At 38.6% G+C, this 20461-nt stretch overlaps 1 protein-coding gene and 1 non-coding gene across 3 annotated transcripts; one reads left to right on the top strand and one right to left on the bottom strand.

Moving 5' to 3' along the window:
- Window positions 1-4386: 4386 nt before the first annotated feature.
- On the bottom strand, window positions 4387-4458 carry trnae-cuc. Its single transcript has one exon. It is a non-coding gene; the product is annotated as a tRNA-Glu (tRNA).
- Window positions 4459-4631: 173 nt separating this feature from the next.
- On the top strand, window positions 4632-20000 carry rnf146 (ring finger protein 146). Of its 2 annotated transcripts, none has more exons than XM_039747823.1 (2): window positions 4632-4826; window positions 18183-20000. In XM_039747823.1, exon 2 carries the CDS (start codon window positions 18184-18186, stop codon window positions 19261-19263), a length of 1080 nt encoding a protein of 359 aa, XP_039603757.1. In that variant the 5' UTR covers window positions 4632-4826; window position 18183; the 3' UTR covers window positions 19264-20000. The 2 variants fall into 2 exon arrangements, with proteins under 2 accessions (XP_039603757.1, XP_039603755.1); XM_039747821.1 differs by lacking the exon at window positions 4632-4826 and adding an exon at window positions 5036-5140.
- The last annotated feature ends 461 nt before the right edge of the window (window positions 20001-20461 follow it).

The raw sequence follows: 20461 nt of genomic DNA on the forward strand, positions 1-20461 counted from the left end.
ACAGCAAATTTATTTCTAAGGTTGATGTTATGGGTGCTCAACAACCTCTTAAGGACTTTTAGTTTTTTTCCACATGTACCCCTTGGTACCTGTTTTAGGAATTTGATGATTCATCCATCCATCCATCCATATTCCAACCTGCTATATCCTACTACAGGGTCACGGGGGTCTGCTGGAGCCAATTCCAGCCAACACAAGGTTCCAAGCAGGAAACAAACCCCAGGCAGGGCGCCAGCCCACCACAGGGCACGCACACATACACCAACACAACGAGCACACACTAGGGACAATTAAGAATCGCCAATGCACCTAACCTGTCTTTAGACTGTGGGAGGAAACCGGAGCACCCGGAGGAAACCCACACAGACACGGGGAGAACATGCAAATACAAACTCCACGCAGGGATGACCAGGGAAGCAAACCCGGGTCTCCTAAATGCGAGGCAGCAGCGCTTCATTTATTCATATTATATTTCTTACATATATTTTTCTTCTGCTCTCAGTCTAGAAGACCACGAGCCATAAGAATTATGATTCTCCTCAGATTCCTTTCCCATCCTTTCTCTCCAAACAAACTTTGCAACAACCTAAAGATAGTATAATTTAAAAATGATGGATAGACAATGCACATTGTTGTGGCCAGATTCAACTGTTATTCAACATTTTCTTTCCATCATTGCCTCTTCAATGGCTATTAAATAGAGAATACCATTTTATACCCCAACCTGGGATTTCAAAGTTTAACGTACTTTCACATGTGGAAACTATTTTTTATTATGCTATGCAAAAAGTATCCATCTAGCTCTAGTTATAGTGAACACAAGGTGCCACTACTGCAGCACTTTCAAAATCAGAAAGACACCAAAGAAGTTTATTTATAAAGTTTAAAGTTTTATCCATCCATCCACCTTGTAAACCCAAACCAAACATTAGGCGCAAGGTAGGAACAATCTCTGATACTAGCCCTTTTTAGGGTGTTATGCACACAAATAACAGGGAGTAATGAATAAAGAGAGACAGCAAAGTTCTGCACATGCTGAAAGGAAGCCAAACTCATGCTGGCTCTCTACACCTATATGACCTGGTTTTAACCCCTGCCTGTCTAACAAGTGTTGTGGTTCAGTCACTTGTACAACTAAAAGATCTCTATTAAGATACTTCTAATCACCCACCTCCAACCTGGCATATTCTTCCACCTGTAACTGTGAACACTTCTCATTCCTCTCCTCCCAACTCCACACTAAATCAGCCACTCGGCTTGGACTGGTTTTAAGTCCTTTCCAAGATTGCCTTAAATTTATCCCTAGAACTAATCTTAGTGTTGCACTATAATTGCAATAAAGATGCCAATCTTCTCTTGTCATAAAAGGACCAATCATCCAAGGGATGATTGATTTACTTAAAAGTTAAGCACAGCCCCACTTTTGATATTGTAGTGAGCCAAATACATTAAATTGTGTCTTTATGTTATGCTGCTTGGTTATAAGAAACTTGTTCTGAGTTTTTACAGGAAATGAAGACATGAGTTTCAAGGTAATCTGGTTCTACAACTACTTATGGTGGATACTGACAATGTTGCATGTTGACTAGCAATTAATTGTAAGTGAGAATTTCACTGTCCTCTTACGCATGATAATAATGTCTCTTTATCCCCACTTAGGCCCTTTAGTGACCAGGAGGAGCCACATCTAGTAGCCCTTGGTTGGCCTCTTTCTCCCTCTAATTAAAAGTTCACGTGTTTCTTCCCAATGCTGAGTTATTCACATTTAAACATGTTACTCAGTCACACACAAAAGCAATTTAGAAAAATAACGTGTTTGGAAAGTTATTTCCATACAACCGATGTATAGGTTTTGTGGCAGATTTTATCAAAGGATTTTTTATACTGTGCAGTTTTTCAAGTTAGATCTCCAATCCCACTGAATCATAAATTTTGTGATTTCCAATTTCTATAAAAACAAGGAATTAGTTTTTTTTTGTCAGCCATCACTACAAACAACATGGAGTAACACAAAAAATGATCATTTTTGGGCAGAGTATTCCTTTAAGCAATATTGACTGCAAGATATCGGTGATATCTCAGTCTACTTTTTTAAGTCCCTAATTATTTCATAATGATTTATAAACACCTAAGTCTGTTAGGAATTGAAAATTGCACACTGAAGTATCAGCTCTGTCACATTATATTATAATGCAAGGAACTACATTATTAATTCAGCAGTCTGTTTTCTACTAAACTTGTATTTTCCTTCATCAAGTTAAACCCAGCAGGAGTGCAAAGTCAAAGGCGCACACTTAAACTGAGTCACACTATCTTCTCTCTGTTTAAAGGCATATCTTCTGAACTGTTAGAGAAAATACGATTACCCTGAGGATATCAGTGCGAGTCTTTTATACCTCCTGTGACAGATTGGGGATGTATCACTCCCTTGAACCCCTTTCCATGACTCCAGACACCAGGTAAAAGTCCAAACAATGACTTTATTAAATCGCCACAGTGCACAAAGCACCCTCTCCTCCAGTATATTCATAAATCACAATCACATACAATAAACAATCCTCCAACTCCCAGACGCGTTGCCACCCTTCCACCCAGCTCAGCTCAGCGCGCCGTCTGGGAGCTCCCATAGTATTTTATTCTCCCTGACCCAGAAGTGTTCCCAATCCCTACTCCATGTGATTCAATATCACTTCCAGGTCAGGTACAAGTCCTTCTTCTTCACCCCGGAAGCACGTCGCTCTTCCTTTGATGCACTTCCGGGTTATAGGGCACTATAACTATAGTCTTCGGTCCTCCCTGCAGCTCCCTCTTGCGGCCCCTGTGGTATATAGCAGGTCTGAGGATAAAAACTACAAAGTCCATGACTCCCTGCTGGTCTTCGGGGCACCTCCATACTGCAGGGAGGGCTCCATCTGGCGGCCTGGGGGTATTGGCCGGGATGACAAGCCAACCAAATACCACACTCTATATACAGTAGTGTGTGTGTCGACATTCTAAAACTACCATATTGTCTTCTGCCCAAGGTTAATATTTGGATAAGGATAACAAGTCAGAGTGCAGGAAAGTCGGTCTTTAGATTTCAAGCTGCCCACCTCAAAACTGCTTATGAAATGGAATACAGAAATAGAGGCAAAAATGGCTGTTTTAGGTCACTGGTTATGAATCCAAGCAACCCACATGCATGCTCTGTTCTTCTTGTGTTATAATGTGACCAGGAAAAGGTGTGCCAGAGATCACTAAACACAAAAGGTTCAGGTGCTATAGGAAAAAGGAGCACACAGACTGTAAACAGAAATATTCACCCCAAACACAGTGTGATTTATCAGGGTCCATGATGACAGCTGGTCGGTGGCATATAACTGACGTCCCAAGTCCTATTAAGCTAAAGAAAGTGGTATCAAAGACTGGCATGACACTTGCACATGTAGTGAGAAGTGTGCCATTAGATGGCAACCATAAGCTCCAGTAAAAGAAACAGGATAGAAGGCAGACAGTCAGGAGTAGCACTGGAATTGCTGGATCATGATGATGTTAGCTATTTAAGACACATATCTGAGGCTAAATGCCAAACCCAGTGAGCCACGCTTTGATGTTGCAATATCAGTTGCCAGACATTACAGCTAAGAACGGCTTGTGCTCAATGCTAATTACAGCCTGGATCATTGTAGTATGCCACAGACTTTAACACAGTAGGTCTTGTGTTTAAGTCTTTACAACTGAATGTAAGTCAGATCTGTCTACATCTAAAGTGATGTTAAAACCCAATGTCCTGTGTGCCTGGTGTGCCATTACATAAGATGATCCAACTTCCCCAGCACAGGCATAACAATTTAGCAACAAAAAATAGTCTGATTGAAAGTAAGGGAGCCAAAAAGTGTAAGCGGTTTAAAAATCAAAATACAATTTTACGAGGAGGCAGTTTCATTTAACGAATTATAATCTTTTGACACATCTTTCGATCAAAGACAGATCTCCCTCAAGGAGTCGCTCTGTTACACGTATCTTTAAGAGTGAGTGAACTAATTCAGAGCCTTCTGAAAAATGACTTGTTGAGCGGAAGTGAAATATGCCATAATAAATTTCACCTTGGAAACATGGACAGCATATTATTGTTAAGTTAGGATTGTGTCCAAGAAATGCAACAATGCTCTTTGTTGACAGAGACAAGCGTGAAGGGTGCTTTGTTCTTTTCCAATTTTTTAAACACCGTATTAATTTCTGAAGCTTGACAATAAATGTTCAAAAAATCTTCAAATATTTTATAAAAAATGAAGTTCCTACATCGAGAAGTTTTTGCCTTAAATTATGGTATGAGCAGTTCACTGCATAAAAGAAAGCACAGGCATACATCACAATCAACCAAAGGTAAAAAAAAAAAATGCACGTTTCCCTGACCGGGAATCGAACCCGGGCCGCGGCGGTGAGAGCGCCGAATCCTAACCACTAGACCACCAGGGAACTTGCAAACTTCGCAGATACACGAACCTTTTAAAAATTATTATTATATACAACATATTATATTAATATATTAAAAAGGCACGTCCTGGTGCGATTACCATATCAGATTCAACAGGCAGCTACACTATCTCCCGATAAGCCTGGGTGGGTCTCTTTCTGCACATTTAATAGGACTGTATGACAGGCTGTGTCAGCGTCGGCGCCCTCTCCAGGGATGGTTCCTGGCTTGCGTCCGACGGTTCGTAGAATTGGCACAAGCTTCCTCGCGATGCTGCTCTTGATAAGTGGGTAAGGAAATGGATGGATGGACGCACGAAGTACCATTGAAGCAAAGACAGATGGTTCATCCGAAGAGGGGAGGCTTAATTGTATGTTGGTTTATCTTTTAGAGCTATGCAATTTCGGTATCTTTTTCTGCTCGTCTCCTTTCTTGACTAACCATAAGATTTCAACATCTGAGATAATACTACGATGCACAGCACGCTCGCACGCAACAGTAACGGTCAAATTACTTTATATTTTCAATTTGTACGCAAGAAAGAACGTTGCGCCTACTTCTCGCCACTATAACGTAAGCGTCGACACGTTACGCCTAGCTCGAGACGTCACCACGCAACATTCAGAGCAGTGCGTCGAGTTGCAGTCGTCGTTTGTTTTGTTAAGAAGCATAGACAGGGTTCTGGTAAGTGATTTTATGCTTCCTTCATAATCTGAATTTTCGCAAAAAAATCTGCGAAAACATGTGTGAGAAAAAGGGTGACAAAATTAAGCTGCCATGTTTCGCAAAGGTTGTTAATAGTCGGGGGAGGGTCGCGGGGTTTTGTTGTTTCCTCGAACGCTTGAAGAGTGGCAGAGGAGCGGAGATGTCGTGGCGGAAGGTAGCGGGGTATTTTCGCTGTTGCTTAACAGGTCGGGAATACATTTCCCCGTGGGTGGCATTGAAGGACATCGATAGTGTATTGTGATGTGAAGGTTTCAGACCATATTACAATCTGTTCTTCCACTCCCTCACTGCATACTTCTGCAGCCTCGCAGTGGCCTACTATTGTAATGACTGGCATCTGTAGTGAAAGCAGAACGGGCATCACGCAAGGCCTTTCTCGTTACCAAGAAATAGAGAGCTACCTGTTACAGCGAATTTGGTAATATATTGATAATAATTCCGCGGTATTGTCAAAATTTATTACAGACTGAATAGACCTGTAGCGACGTAATTTGAACCAGTTTTTAGACTTCATTCATTACTGCTATAATCAAATGTGAGGGAAAAGATCCTAATGTGTCGATTGTGTATACAAATTATTTACCTTATTGACAAAAAATTAAGTGACGAAATTCGTCTTTAGCACAAAACTGGACGTTCATTATAATGCCCCTTAACATTGGGTGCAAAATTTGAAGAAATCCAGTGAACTTGGAATTGTGCAGGAGCTATGTTAGACTAAAACAGTCGTGAGATATTAATGTGAAAAGATTCACGTTTAAGGATTCTACTGGTCAGAAATATTAGGACCCTCCCCTTCCAGTTTTAATTAAAATTTAAACTGTTCAGGTCAGTATTATAACCTGTACAAATGTAAGAGGTAAAATGCCAAATATTAAAAAAAAAAAGTTACCAAAATTTTAAAAATATGTAATTTTCAGACTTGCACAAAAAGGCCAATTCCAGGAAATAAGTAATGAGTTAAGAACTTACAGCTTTTCAGCAACAGTGGAAGTTTAGCTTTGAACGTTAATGCAAACAGTTCCTGCGGGTGTTCCAACTTTTGCTCATTACTTACAGACCCACTGTATAAAAGTGGTGTTGGAACAAACTGTACATCCTCTGTGATTTGTGAACAATATTGCACCATATATTGATGTCATAATGGTAGGAAAAAGGCAATTAACAAGGGACAACAGATAATATACTATTGTAATCGTTAAAAGTGCAGGTATTCTGTTTAGAAATTGCAAAGATAAGCAAAGGAGTCCGGGAGAATAGTTTCCTGTGCCATCATAGAGAACTTGGAAACTCTGAGAAGAACATGCCTGGCAGACCCAAAGCCACAGCATGATCAGTAGGCGAGTTTCTGAGAGTCAACAACTTGCGTGATAGGCACCACACAGGAGAACAGTTTCTAGCACAGCTTAACATCTAGCTGTGTAGTATTTTTGTTCTATTCTTCAATTGCAGAGTACACTTTTAAGGGTTATAAATTCAGAGATAACCGAGCAGTTGTTGTAATGTGTGTGACAAACATATTAAAGCTCAAATGTGAGGAGTATGATGCAGACTGTATTTTATTTCCCTTTTAAGAGGGCCAGAGCTGTATATTTACACTGAAGAACTTTTTTTTTTTTCTTTTTCAGTTTAGACTACCTGTTGTCACTTTTCAGTGAACTGGCTGCCTGCTTAGGAATATCTCAGCCAAGCTTCACTTAGTCATGTCCGCTGTGCTGGAAGATTTTAACTGACCTATATGGTGTGGGTGCATATACATATAAGATGTTTGCTACCAACATATAAAGGCAATTTGCACCAGTGTCTGTTTTCCTAGCGTAATCAGAGCACTTCAGTTCACTCATATTGCAATAAGGGCAAGAACGAAGTTGGTTTTGTTAACTGTAAGCAGTTGCATTCTATTAACATATTAGTCATTTCTGATGCCTAGATAAGACTGACAGTCGTCAGGACTGCTCTGACATAATGCTACAAAAAAAGACATTTCCAATTACAGATGCCATTCACAGATCGAAATCTGAGAGCATAGATGTGTTTTTTTCCCTCCTCCCATTACACACACACACTGCTTGTGGGTAGCGATCTGCTTCATCACCAGAGATCAGACCTTTTTTGTGTTATTTCTGGCATGGTGTTGGTGGAGCGCTGGGCATTTACAGCAGCAGTAATATGTTCGCATTCAACATATTTGCACTTGTTGCTGACACTCACCCTTAGGCCACCAAAAAAAGTTCTTTGTGTGCCTCTGATTTGGAGATGAAATCTTCTACCTGGCACTACTGGGTTCATCGTGTGGCTGAACTACCAGCCAATGAAGGTCTGCAGTATTATGATTTCATATAAAAATGAGGTTGAATAGTATGGTTCATATATGGTTGTTTCAGGTTGGAACTGAGTGGGGTCATGAAAGCACATTTGGAAGATGTGAATTATAAAGAGTAAATTTTTATTTGGTGTTGCATTTTCCTGTGTTTTGGCATATACATATTTATGTTTGAAATCACTTAAAATAATATAAATGAGCCTCAACCCCCATTGGAGAGTTGCTAGTTAATTTGGCACGTGCATCTTTAGCAAGTTGGGGGAAAGATGCTCAGCCACAGGAAGAATGTGCAAACTACACGAACAGTAGTAGGTCAAGATTCTAAACCTGTCTCATGGAACTTTAAGGCAGCAGCGGTAAATTATGACTACCACTCATAATAGGAGAATTCAATTTCAGACTACCACTTGTTATAGGAGACTTCAGTTTATCCAGTGAGCTCAGCTGATGCTTTAAATGAGTATTTGTACATTTTCCTTGTTTAATCAATTTCCAGTTTAACCAATAATTGATATTCAAGCATTTCATAAAATTATATATTCTTTGGAACATTTTTAGATGTCTTAATAAATAATTGTGGTTTGCATACATTTCCATTTAAGGCATAATGTTAGAAATGACAACATAGTGTACTGTTATAAGAAATGGTTTGTTAGACTATTGTACAGAGAGAACAATTTTTGGGTCAAAATACCACTAAAGGCTTGATTATTCACCAGTTCTACAACCTTGTGTATGTATATTTGTTTTTTATTATTTGTTTAAACTATAAAAAAAAAAGATTTAAAAAAAAAAGCCTTTTCACAAAGCATGTACTGGCCAATCATATAAACTGTCAAAATGTTTGTTGGAATGCTCATTTTCTTCCAGCCTTGAGTGTCATTGTAGCGTTAAGCTTCTTAAAACCCAGGGCTGCAAGATACAGGAAAAAAAAAATCTTACCACAATAATTTTTTTCATATCAATATATATCACTCTATAAATCAAATCACTCTTTCTGTCAAGCTTAAAAGTTCCTTTTTACTCCTAAGTGAGATGTGAGGTCATCATGAGGTTAATTTTGTTTTAAATATTATTTATTTTCTGTCACAAGTTAAACAGGACAAATGTATTGTCAAACATTATACAACTGTATTTCAGATAAATAAAATAGGTATATATAAGTACTGTATATATTATTCATTCGTAAATTATATATAATTAATTCTGACTAATCAAAAGCTTCAGGTGTTACAGGAGAACACAAACAAAATGCACAACTAGCTTCTTTGGCCAATTCCAAATAAAGTACACATTAATACAAAACTAAATCTGAAAAAAAAAAACAAGTACCTCTTAACTGTATCCTTTCTTCTATATCGATTTAAGCTGTTTTAAATGGTTTGGAAACAAACCTACACTGTATGTATCCTTGGTACAAATTCGAGCAGCTTTTAAATGTGAACGAAGGAAAACATAAACAAAATTGATGTATTCACTCAATTGTTTTCAGCTTGTTCTTCAAGGCAAAACAAAATTTGTGTATAATTCTGCTCACCAACTTCACTGATAGTTGAGTGAAGAAGATGCCCCAAGCAATGCAACTGACTGTATCCAGTTGCTTAGTGATGTGGCCTTCTCTGTATTCAGCCCAACATCTATTCTGATACATACTTTTTTGTCTTCACTCAGTCCCCACCATACAAGTGCTTCTGTTAGTGCTAAAGCAATGACTTCACATGCGTTGTCTTCAGGAAAGTAGGCAGTTAGAAGATACTTGCTTTTCAAATTCCAATCTTGATAAATGAAGTGTTCAGTGTATATGGTTCAGATGTGTGACTTGACCATAAATCAGATGTAGTAGCAAAGTATGACACACTTTGCAGCTCCTTTTCAACTGTCTCTCTACTCTCTACTCTTGAATAGCTGGGGAAATGCCATCTGAGTGAAATGTTTATGGCTGGGAAGTTGGTAATGGGGCTCAGGTTACTATAGTCAACTGCTTAAATCCAAAATTTTTGACCATGCTTACTGTCAATCATGTCTTTTGCAATAAAGTGGGCTGTTGCATTTGTGATATCACTGTGTCTCTTCATTTTTGTTTTGTCATAAGGCAGTGGACATTATGGTCTGTTGTTGCGCATGTATCTCACAGTGGTTGTTTTATGGGGACCACCAGCACTTGCTTGGGTCTGGGACTGTAAAGTCTTGAATTATATGTGCTGTAAAGAATGGCGCCGCTTCAGATGGTACAAACGATTAGTGGCATTACCTTTCTTTGTGGGAACATGCTTTCAACACAATTTAGTGCACTCTACTCTGCTTCTTGTTGGACTTTAAATAGCCAAAATATCTTCACACTGCTGAATTCCTCAGACCCTTCTTTTCAACAATGTCCTCGTCTTTTGAGTTTTGGTCATGTTGATTTTTTTTATTTTTTTGTTTTTGAGTTTTCATTAACGTTTTCTGTCACCATTTTCTCTTTTATCTCATTCCCACTCCTAACGTACTGGAGTGTGCGGCTGCGCATGTACTGCTGACAGCTGCTGCTTGTCCGCCCAGTGCTGTGTGTGTCAGCCTAACCTGACAAGGCTGTAACTCTATTCCAGCCACATGATTGGTTCACTGTGGTACTGTTCTCATAATCATTGACTTTTTGGTTTGTCTGCCAAAACATCGACGGAATGAGTCCTGTTGATGTTATCAATCATGTCCGATATTTTTATAGAGGAAAACTTATTTTTACAATAATTTTCTTTATTATTTTTTCACCCAGCCCTAAAAACCTCCATTATTTTTTCAACATTGTACATCTAGTCACACAAATATATTTAATATGCATACATTCTGAAACGCAGGTGACATTTCAAGGCAGGTGTGAGTCTCAATTCTTTGCTAGAATAACATGGAGAAAAAATTATTAACTCAGTATATTTTTTTTCCTTTCTCGCCTTTTTCTTAATTTCCTGTTCCAGTGTCAGTGTAATAATGTTAGCATTCCATCTGCAGAAAGTAGGTCTTAATTGTGTTTTCTGTTTGTTTGGCATTGGTACTGAAAGATTTTTACCACCAAGTCATTTCCCTGCTGGTACTGAATAAGGAGTCAAAATTTTAATTCTTAACAGCTATTACTGTGTTTATTTTGACTAGATTCTCTACCATTTAGGTTGAAATGTACCCACAGGCTGCAATATTTCTTAGAAGTCTGCAGAAAGGTATCCGCAAACTCTTTTTCTCAAACCAAAAATTTTACACTGTAAGAATTTCTGCCATTAGTTGTGGCTCAATATTTTATGATCTTTTGAGTACTGCAGTTTCTCAAGTACCATGATAGTGGTTTCTTAGCTGCAGGCCCATATCTTTTAAGACTTATTTACATGGTTGAAGTGTGTACTTTGGTATCAGATGCTAAACAAGCATTTTATTGCATTTCTTTGCGTCATTTAAGAAGTCAACTTGAAATACCAGATGTAGGGAGTTTTTTTAGGCAATTCGCTCTGTTTTGTTTCATCAGCTTATGCATTTTTTTTCATTTCTTTTTGATACCTTCAACACCCTATATGCCTCCTCTGACTATGGGCTTATTAACGCTAGAATCCCTGAAGCTTACGAAAAAACTCATAAAACTGGTCTACCTTAAATCCCTTCCCACATCTCCATCAGCGTCTTTTGTTTTGTAAATGTGTTTATCAGCATAAGCAGCCTGCTGTTCTATACCCCACCGGCCAAAAAGTTCTCTAGCTCAAGCCAAGGCTCCTTACCTGCATGTGAAGTTCCTGGAGTTGTATAGGGTAAGTAATACAGTATATCATTATTTGGAATACATACATTTCATGTATGTTCTGTGTCTACAAAGATCTGGGTAAGTGTAGGACAAAATTAAATAAATGTGAGGCAAGAAATGCTGAACGCATACCTAAAGCAGAAATTATTTCCATATTATACTAATAATGACATGAAGAGTATTATGTGAGATGACTTTAGTCCAAATATAACCAAATGAAAAAACAGCATTTGATTTACATGTTGTTGTCATTGAGTTAAAAAACCCTAGCTCAAATGTCAGTTGACTGAAAGTTTAAATGTGTTCTTGAATGATGCAGAGGTAAGAACCACTGCCTTATAACCCAATGGCCCCGGGTTCGAGACTGGGTGCTCCTCAAATAACGATATACTGTATTATTTACCCTATATAACTCCAGGAATCTTGCCTGCAGATAAGGAGCCTTGGCTTGAGCTGGGAGAACTTTTTGCCCATGAGCTCCATCAAGGCAGGGAATAGGACAGGAGACTGCTTGTGCTGATTGACATATTTAGAAAACAAAAGACGCTGATAGAAAGTTGCGAAGGGATTTAAGGTGGGTTGGGATTATGAGTTTTTTTTCTTGGCTTCATGGATTCTAGTGCTAATTCAAAGCTGATGAAGTAGATCGAGTAAGTACCATTTTTGTTTATAGTAGTGAAGCTCAAGACATTGTGAGTCTGTATGTGTTTAAGAGTGACAAACTGTTTGGAGTTTTTAATGGGGGAATGTGCAGATTAAGCATTCACATGCATAAGAACAATCTGCTCCACCAGTAGTTCACAGAGGATTGTTTAGTATACCTACACTCAGTGGGCATATAAAAGCTCTAAGTAGAAAAGATTAGGGAGGGAAAGGAAAACCAAGAGTGAGGAAACTGCACAAGAAAAAGAGACAATTTGTCATGCAAGCCAGTGATAGAGAGAGGTAGGCAAGGCTGTTGGGACACCCCATGAACGAGCATAGTCAGAGGCGTTCCAGCAGACATATCTCTAATTGCTCGAGTTGCGAAGCAAATGCTTCAGGTGCCTGCTTGGAATACCAGTAGGTGGCAGGAATAGGTAGCTGGGCTTGGACTGTACCAGTGGTTAATGACAGAAATGGCTGGAATAGGAGTCGAATTTTGGATGGTGTTCCCCAGCATCTACAGTGCATCCGGAAAGTATTCACAGCGCATCACTTTTTCCACATTTTGTTATGTTACAGCCTTATTCCAAAATGAATGAATTCTACACACAACACCCCATAATGACAACGTGAAAAAAAGTTTACTTGAGGTTTTTGCAAATTTATTAAAAATAAAAAAACTGAGAAATCACATGTACATAAGTATTCATTGCCTTTGCTCAATACTTTGTCGATGCACCTTTGGCAGCAATTACAGCCCCAAGTCTTTTTGAATATGATGCCACAAGCTTGGCACACCTATCCTTGGCCAGTTTCGCCCATTCCTCTTTGCAGCACCTCTCAAGCTCCATCAGGTTGGATGGCAAGTGTCGGTGCACAGCCATTTTAAGATCTCTCCAGAGATGTTCAATCAGATTCAAGTGTGGGCTCTGGCTGGGCCACTCAAGGACATTCACAGAGTTGTCCTGAAGCCACTCCTTTGATATCTTGGCTGTGTGTTTTGGGTCATTGTCCTGCTGAAAGATGACCCGTCGCCCCAGTCTGAGGTCAAGAGCGCTCTGGAGCAGGTTTTCATCCAGCATGCCTCTGTACATTGCTGCAGTCATCTTTCCCTTTATCCTGACTAGTCTCCCACTTCCTGCCGCTGAAAAACATCCCCACAGCATGATGCTGTCACCACCATGCTTCACTGTAGGGATGGTATTGGCCTGGTGATGAGCGGTGCCTGGTTTCCTCCAAACGCGACGCCTGGCATTCACACCAAAGAGTTCAATCTTTGTCTCATCAGACCAGAAAATTTTGTTTCTCATGGTCTGAGAGTCCTTCAGGTGCCTTTTGGCAAACTCCATGTGCCTTTTACTAAGGAGTGGCTTCTGTCTGGCCACTCTACCATATAGGCCTGATTGGTGGATTGCTGCAGAGATGGTTGTCCTTCTGGAAGGTTCTCCTCTCTCCACAGAGGACCTCTGGAGCTCTTGACAGAATGACCATCGGGTTCTTGGTCACCTCCCTGACTAAGGCCCTTCTCCCCCGATTGCTCAGTGTAGATGGCCGGCCAGCACTAGGAAGAGTCCTGGTGGTTTTGAACTTCTTCCACTTATGGATGATGGAGGCCACTGTGCTCATTGGGACTTTCAAAGCAGCAGAAATTTTTCTGTAACCTTCCCCAGATTTGTGCCTCGACACAATCCTGTCTCGGAGGTCTACAGACAATTCCTTTGACTTCATGCTTGGTTTGTGCTCTGACATGAACTGTCAACTGTGAGACCTTATATAGACAGGTGTGTGCCTTTCTAAATCATGTGCAATCAACTGAATTTACCACAGGTGGACTCCAATTAAGCTGCAGAACCATCTCAAGGATGATCAGGGGAAACAGGATGCACCTGAGCTCAATTTTGAGCTTCAAGGCAAAGGCAGTGAATACTTATGTACATGTGCATAAATTATTTTTATTTTTAATAAATTTGCAAAAATCTCAAGTAAACTTTTTTCACATCATTATGGGGTGTTGTGTGTAGAATTCTGAGGAAAAAATGAATTTAAGCCATTTTGGAATAACGCTGTAACATAACAAAATGTGGAAAAAGTGATACGCTGTGGATACTTTCCGGATGCACTGTAAGCCCTGTGGAGTATACCAAAGGGTGAACAGGGAAGATGAGTGAAAGAGAGATTAGATTAGCACACTGGGAACATGGTAAAGGGAGTTGATTCTGACTTTCATCTCATTTTTGGTTTTTAACTTATTTATCAGATTTATCAGTTTTATCCCCACAGCACTATTCATTTTATGGATGATTATTTATGGAGAACTTTGATCTGCACTGCACTCTTTGAACACTTTGCTTTTTTGTTCTGCTACAGTCACCAAGGGTATCACAGTTCGTTTAGCTGAGCTATTTACAAACCTAACCTGGAGTCGCCCTAGTATTTCTGGTTATCTCAGTACACCAATTTATTTGTTAAACTTTATCACTTTATCGCCTGTTAGCTGCTAATTGCGTTTGCTGCTTGTTCTCAAGTTTGACAGGCTGGATCTGCAGCATCAACATCTAAATGAGAATATGTTAGCTTTTAAAATGAAATTAAGCTGGCTGTCAAACCATGATGTTCTACTGTGAGATTTACATGAATTGCACAGCTGTCCTCTTCCCTGAAGATGGAAAAGACTTGTAGCTACCAAGCTGCCTCCTATCATGTATGTTCGTTACGTTACCAAGTAAGATGAGCAAATGGGTATAACCCCTGGCAAAATTATGGAATCGCTACTCTTGGAGGTTGTTCATTCAGCAGTTTTACTTTGATGCAAAAAAGAAAAATCACAGATATGACACAAAATGTTTATTTAACATTTGAACATTCTGGCATTATAAAACATTCATCAAAAATTAAATGAAATTGTAATTAATGGCACATTTTTTGTTCAGACCATTTAGAGGAAAAAATTATGAAATCGCTCAACAACGAGGAAAAATTATGGAATCATCTTATTTTCATTTGTAAAACAAATACCTGTACAAGTCTAAATAAACCAATTAGTCTGCAGTTCAAAGCAAGTGCTTGCAGACCTGAATGAGCTATTGCACCTGGCTGATCGACAGCAAACATGACTCCAACAAGAGAGTTGTCAGTTGAAACAATGGAAAGGATTATAAAACTCCTTCAAGAAGGTAATTCAGCACCTGTTTTAACAATTCCTGAATGTGCAGTATGCTTTTAAACGTGTTCATGTTGTTAAAGATGTTGGTTGTTCCCAATCAGCTGTGTCTAAAATTTGGAGCAAGGACAAACAAAATGGGAAAGTTGGAAAAGGGAAACATACAGGTAGACTAAGGAAGATGTCAAAGCATCAGGACAGAAAATGCAAAGCAGTATGTGTGGAACATAGAAAATGCACAAAAAAAGAAATGAAAAATAAATGGGCAGAAGCAGGAGTCAATGTTTGTGACCAAACTGTAGTAAATCTGCTGATGGAAATGGAATTTACATACAGAAAAACCAAATATAAACCATCACTAACACCTAAACAGAAGAAAACAAGGTTATAGTGGACTAAAGAGAGCAGTCATAGACCGTGGATGATTGGATAAAAGTTGTATTAAGAGATGAATCACACATCCTCATTGGCCAAGCAGATGAAGCTGAATGTTTTGTGTCGCTCCAATGAAACATATAAAGATGACTGCCTGAATAAAACAAGAAAGTTTCCACCCTCATTGTTGTTTTGGGGTTGCATGTCTGGTAAAGAATCAGGAGAGATGGCAGTCATTACTTCTACAGTAAATGCACAGATATATCTTGAAATTTTCAACACTTTTCTCCAGGGCTGTGGAGTCGGAGTCAAGGAGTTGGAGTCTGCAAAAATGTACAGACTGTGACTCCTAATAAAAATACATCAAGTTCAAATGTCCCATTTCACAAACAATAGACATAATTAAGCACTTGTCTGATGTAAGAATAAAGCCCAGTGCATAGTTCTGTTACTACTAGTGTGAAGTTCAGATGAGCTATTATACAACCTGACATTCATATATTGTAATCTGGATTATGGTACATTACAAAAAGTGTTTTCATTTTATTTCAGATATGTGTTTAACAAGTTAATTTGAGTGTAAACAAGTGTAATGATGTAGGTATAGGTGTGTGCTGTCGCTTGATGTGTGTTCAGGGGTTCTTTTCTTTTGTTTAAACTGGCCAAAACAGTAGAGAGTCAGCTTCTTAGCCAGTAGTTCTGTGGTTAAATGACGTCTATGTTGCCTTCCTTCAATCAACATGGAAAACACAGCATATTAAATACATAGGAGTTGGAGTCAGAAGTACCAGAAACTAAGGAGTTGAAGGATTTATCTACTGACTCCATAGCCCTGCTTTTCTCATTCCATCAATTGAAAGTAGGTTTGGTGATTTAAAAAGAATTTTTTCAGAATGATGATACATCTTTCCACAGAATAAAGAGCGTTAAAACTCCAGAAAAGCCATATCAACTCAATGTCATGGCCAGCAAACAGTTGGATTTCAATCTGGTTGAAAATTTATGGTGGAAATTGAAAAAAATGCTCCATGACAAGGCTCCATCCTGCAAAGCTGATCTGTCAACTGCTATGCAAGAAAGTTGGAATCTGATAGATGAAGAATATTGTTTTTCATAAGTGAAGTCCATACCTCAAAGAATTCAAGCTGTCATAAAAGCCAGAAGATGTTCAACAAAGTGGTAATTGTAATTTTTTTGAGTTAATGATTCCATATCTTTTTCCTCAACACTGAGTAATCCATATTTTTTTTTCACCTACTTGGTCTGAACAAAAAAAATATGTCATTAATTAAAATAATTAAATTTTTTGAGGTATGTTTTACAATGCCAGAATGTTCAGCTCTTAAAAGTTGTGTGTCTCATCTGTTTTTTTTTTTTTGTTTTTTTTTGTTCTGCAACAAAGTAAAACAGCTGAGTAGGGATACCATAATTTTTGGCAGGGGTTTTACTATTCATACAGTTATTAATGGAATATATCGGGTTGTTCTTTTTTTACTGAAATACTGTATGATTGGGCAATACTGGGAGTTCCTGTTTTCTCACTTCATTGTATAGATTGGTCAGCTGATACTTTACTTGAAGTCAGAGAAAAAGATAGCCTCATTTATGTTAATCAACAGTGGTGTTCAAATGCTAATACATTTTTAAAATATCTAACTTATATAAACTTATGTTACAAGAATATTCGCTTGTCTTTTTCTAGTGGTTGTTTACATTCTACCACAAGTCAGTCTGGCCTTGACTATCCCAGATGTACAATTAAAATTTTTAGCTGTTGTAAAATATATACAGTTGTGCTTGAAAGTTTGTGAACCCTTTAGAATTTTCTCTGTTTCTGCATAAATATTACCTAAAACATCATCAGATTTTCACTCAAGTCCTAAAAGTAGATAAAGAGAAACCAGTTAAACAAATGAGACAAAAATATTATACTTGTTCATTTATTTATTAAGGAAAATGATCGAATATTACATGTTTGTGAGTGGCAAAAGTATGTGAACCTTTGCTTTCAGTATCTGGTGTGACCCCACTTTTGCAGCAATAACTGCAACTAAATGTTTCTGGTAACTTTTGATCATTCCTGCACACCGGTTTTGAGGAGTTTTAGCCCATTTCTCCGTACAGAACAGCTTCAACTCTGGGATGTTGGTGGGTTTCCTCCCATTAACTGCTCACTTCAGGTCCTTCCACAACATGTTAATCTAGAAAGTGTTTGTCTGAGGTGCAAAAATTACATTGGAATTGTGACAAGAGATAAGGAAACACTTGATCATTTAACACCATTGTCTGGTAGGGTTATCTTTCACAAAACCTGTTTGAAGTATTTTAAGAGGACTGCAGAGATCTTTAAGTTCAGACTAATCCTTTGATGACTTGTATACTGTTTAATAAAAATACCTTTTCCCCATTAGCAGCCCCAAATCAACAGAAAATGAAACATTTACAGTGTCCATAGGCTTTGCACATTTGTTTCTAAGGTGGAAAGGACACCAGCATATTTAGCATATTTTAATGCTTCCACTTAAAAGAATCATGACACACTGGTTCTATCTCTCAGCTGGCCGTGTATGCGTATTTGATCTTCTTTTTTTTTTTAAAAAGCTGTTTTTAATGTCTGTTGTGGGCGGGTTTGGACTAAGGATTAGATTTCATTTAATTCTGCACGGAACAAGGGAGTGAATCTTCCAAACCCCTAAAACTGTCTTTTTTTTTTTTTTTCTTTCTTGTTCTACAGGATGGCTAGTTGTGGTGAAGTTGACCATACAGTGAACATGCTTTCCAGTAACAGGAAGGTGAATGAGCCTTGTTCGAGTGCAGCACCCGCTTTAACAGTTCCTGAATGTGCAATATGCTTGCAAACATGTGTTCACCCTGTTAGACTACCATGTAGACATATTTTTTGCTACCTTTGTGTGAAAGGAGCATCATGGCAAAGCAAGAGATGTGCTTTGTGTCGGCAAGAAATTCCAGAAGACTTTCTTGACAAGCCTACTTTACTCTCTCCTGAAGAACTCAAGGCAGCTGGAAGAGGGAATGGGGAATATGCATGGTACTATGAAGGCAGAAATGGCTGGTGGCAGTATGATGAGCGTACTAGCAGAGAACTGGAGGATGCTTATGGGAAAGGTAAAAAGACCACTGAAATGCTTATTGCAGGATTTTTATATGTAGCGGACTTGGAGAACATGGTTCAATACAGACGAAACGAGCATGGTCGTCGTAGAAAAATTAAGCGGGACATTGCAGATATTCCCAAAAAAGGTGTAGCAGGACTCCGATTAGACAGTGACTCCAGTGCTTTACAAGCTGCTCGGGAGAATTCAGCTGATGGAGCAGATATCACATCGGTAACATCAGTAGTGGTACCTCAGGGTGCCTCTTCCGCAAGACCACCTACTTCATTAGGTGGTCAGCCAACAAGTCCTTCGACCCCGTCTTCTGATGCCAGTAGTTCTGTAGAAGCCTCCTTTTCCCAGTTACAGATTACTGATCAAAACACAATTGAGCGTGGGCACAATGGTGAGGGAGAAGAGGTAGAAGAGGATGTGGCTTTGTCTCATGGCTCATCAGCCCCAAATACTTCTGTGGATGAATCGGAATCAGAAACAAGTTCCGAAGACAGTGCAAATGATGGAGAGGAGGAACTGATAGACAGCCAAGTTCAACACATCCCAAGCAGGAGGCAGAGACTTAGTCGTCCTACTCGAACTCAGGAGTACCAGGTTGACAGGCCCGCTCCAGGTGGAGAGAGTGTAAACAGTAGAGGTGTTCAATCCAGGAGACCGGATGGACAGTGCACTGTAACGGAGGTCTAAGCAGTAAACGGTCTGCTGCAACCTTGTACTGGAATGGTAGCTGAGGTTATCGGCTTGAGTTGCACTTGGTAACAAACAAGATTAACATTTTTTTTCCTTCTCTTATTTTTAAAGTTTTAACAGCACTCCCTTCATTTAAATTTAACTACAGAATCAAGTTTCAAGGAGGCCTCTAGGATGTAGCCAAATGCAAATGAGATAATTATGGCTGATTTTTTTTCAGCTATTTGAAACTGTATTGTCTGCAAAAATATTTTTTTTATGCTACCACAGCCCAGATAAATCTGAAGTCTAAGTAGTGCGTTCCATAAACAAAGCATGGTCTTTGGATGTTAAAATCACTTTATTGTAATATGCTTGTCTGTATCATTACTTGTGCATGTGTTGTTGTAATATTAAACACTAATGGCAAAAAGATAGTGTTCATTAAAGGCAGTCTGTGATCAATTTGTATGTAATAAAAAAATGGATGTAGGTTTTGTGATTGGCTCTGGTGGATGTCTGATTAGCCTACATGCCTAAAATGTTGTCTCTCTTTCTTGTTTTTGTTTGAAGTCATTCATTGTAATTTTTAAATTTTGTACCAGAATCCATAACTACACATCCCTTTCCAGCCTAGTCGTCTTAGTTTTAAAATTGACTTATTTTGCTGTATTTTTTTTTTCTTTGCTTTATTATATTTTGTTACAGAATTTGTAAGTTATAAATAAAGTATTTGTCAGTTTACCAACCCAAAACTTTGCTTTCTAGCTTCTTTTGATGGGTAATTTATGTCCAATCATCACACCTTTAAACCATCACAAATTTTAATAAAACTTGGCATGTTGATTTGGTCGTATAGGTAACTCATGAAACTGAAATTGCATGTGTCTTGGATCAATATTAAGGGAGATTTAAGCTAACAAAGTTTGAAATGATTTGGGGTGGGTAGAGGTTATGACTTTGACTTGCTATATCTCCCTAAATATAAGCTGGACAGAAATGGTCCCCATATTGGTTTAAAGCTTTTTTATTATATTTTGCGTAAATACTATGCTATCCCCAAAATGAAGAATTACCATGTTATGAGTGATTATAATGTTAAAAATTGAATAGTGATAAACACATTTTAAAAATTGGTCAGTTTTTACTAAAGCTAACTTATAATGTCATGAACATATCCTGAAAATGTGGTCTTTGGTTTTTGAGTCATTGTTGA

This window comes from Polypterus senegalus, chromosome 3 (assembly GCF_016835505.1).
Source record: "Polypterus senegalus isolate Bchr_013 chromosome 3, ASM1683550v1, whole genome shotgun sequence".
NCBI classification, from domain to species: domain Eukaryota; kingdom Metazoa; phylum Chordata; class Cladistia; order Polypteriformes; family Polypteridae; genus Polypterus; species Polypterus senegalus.

What these genes read in the sequence shown, in the direction of transcription:
- rnf146 (XM_039747823.1), top strand. Translation starts at nt 18,184, where the DNA reads ATGGCTAGTTGTGGTGAAGTTGACCATACAGTGAACATGCTTTCCAGT.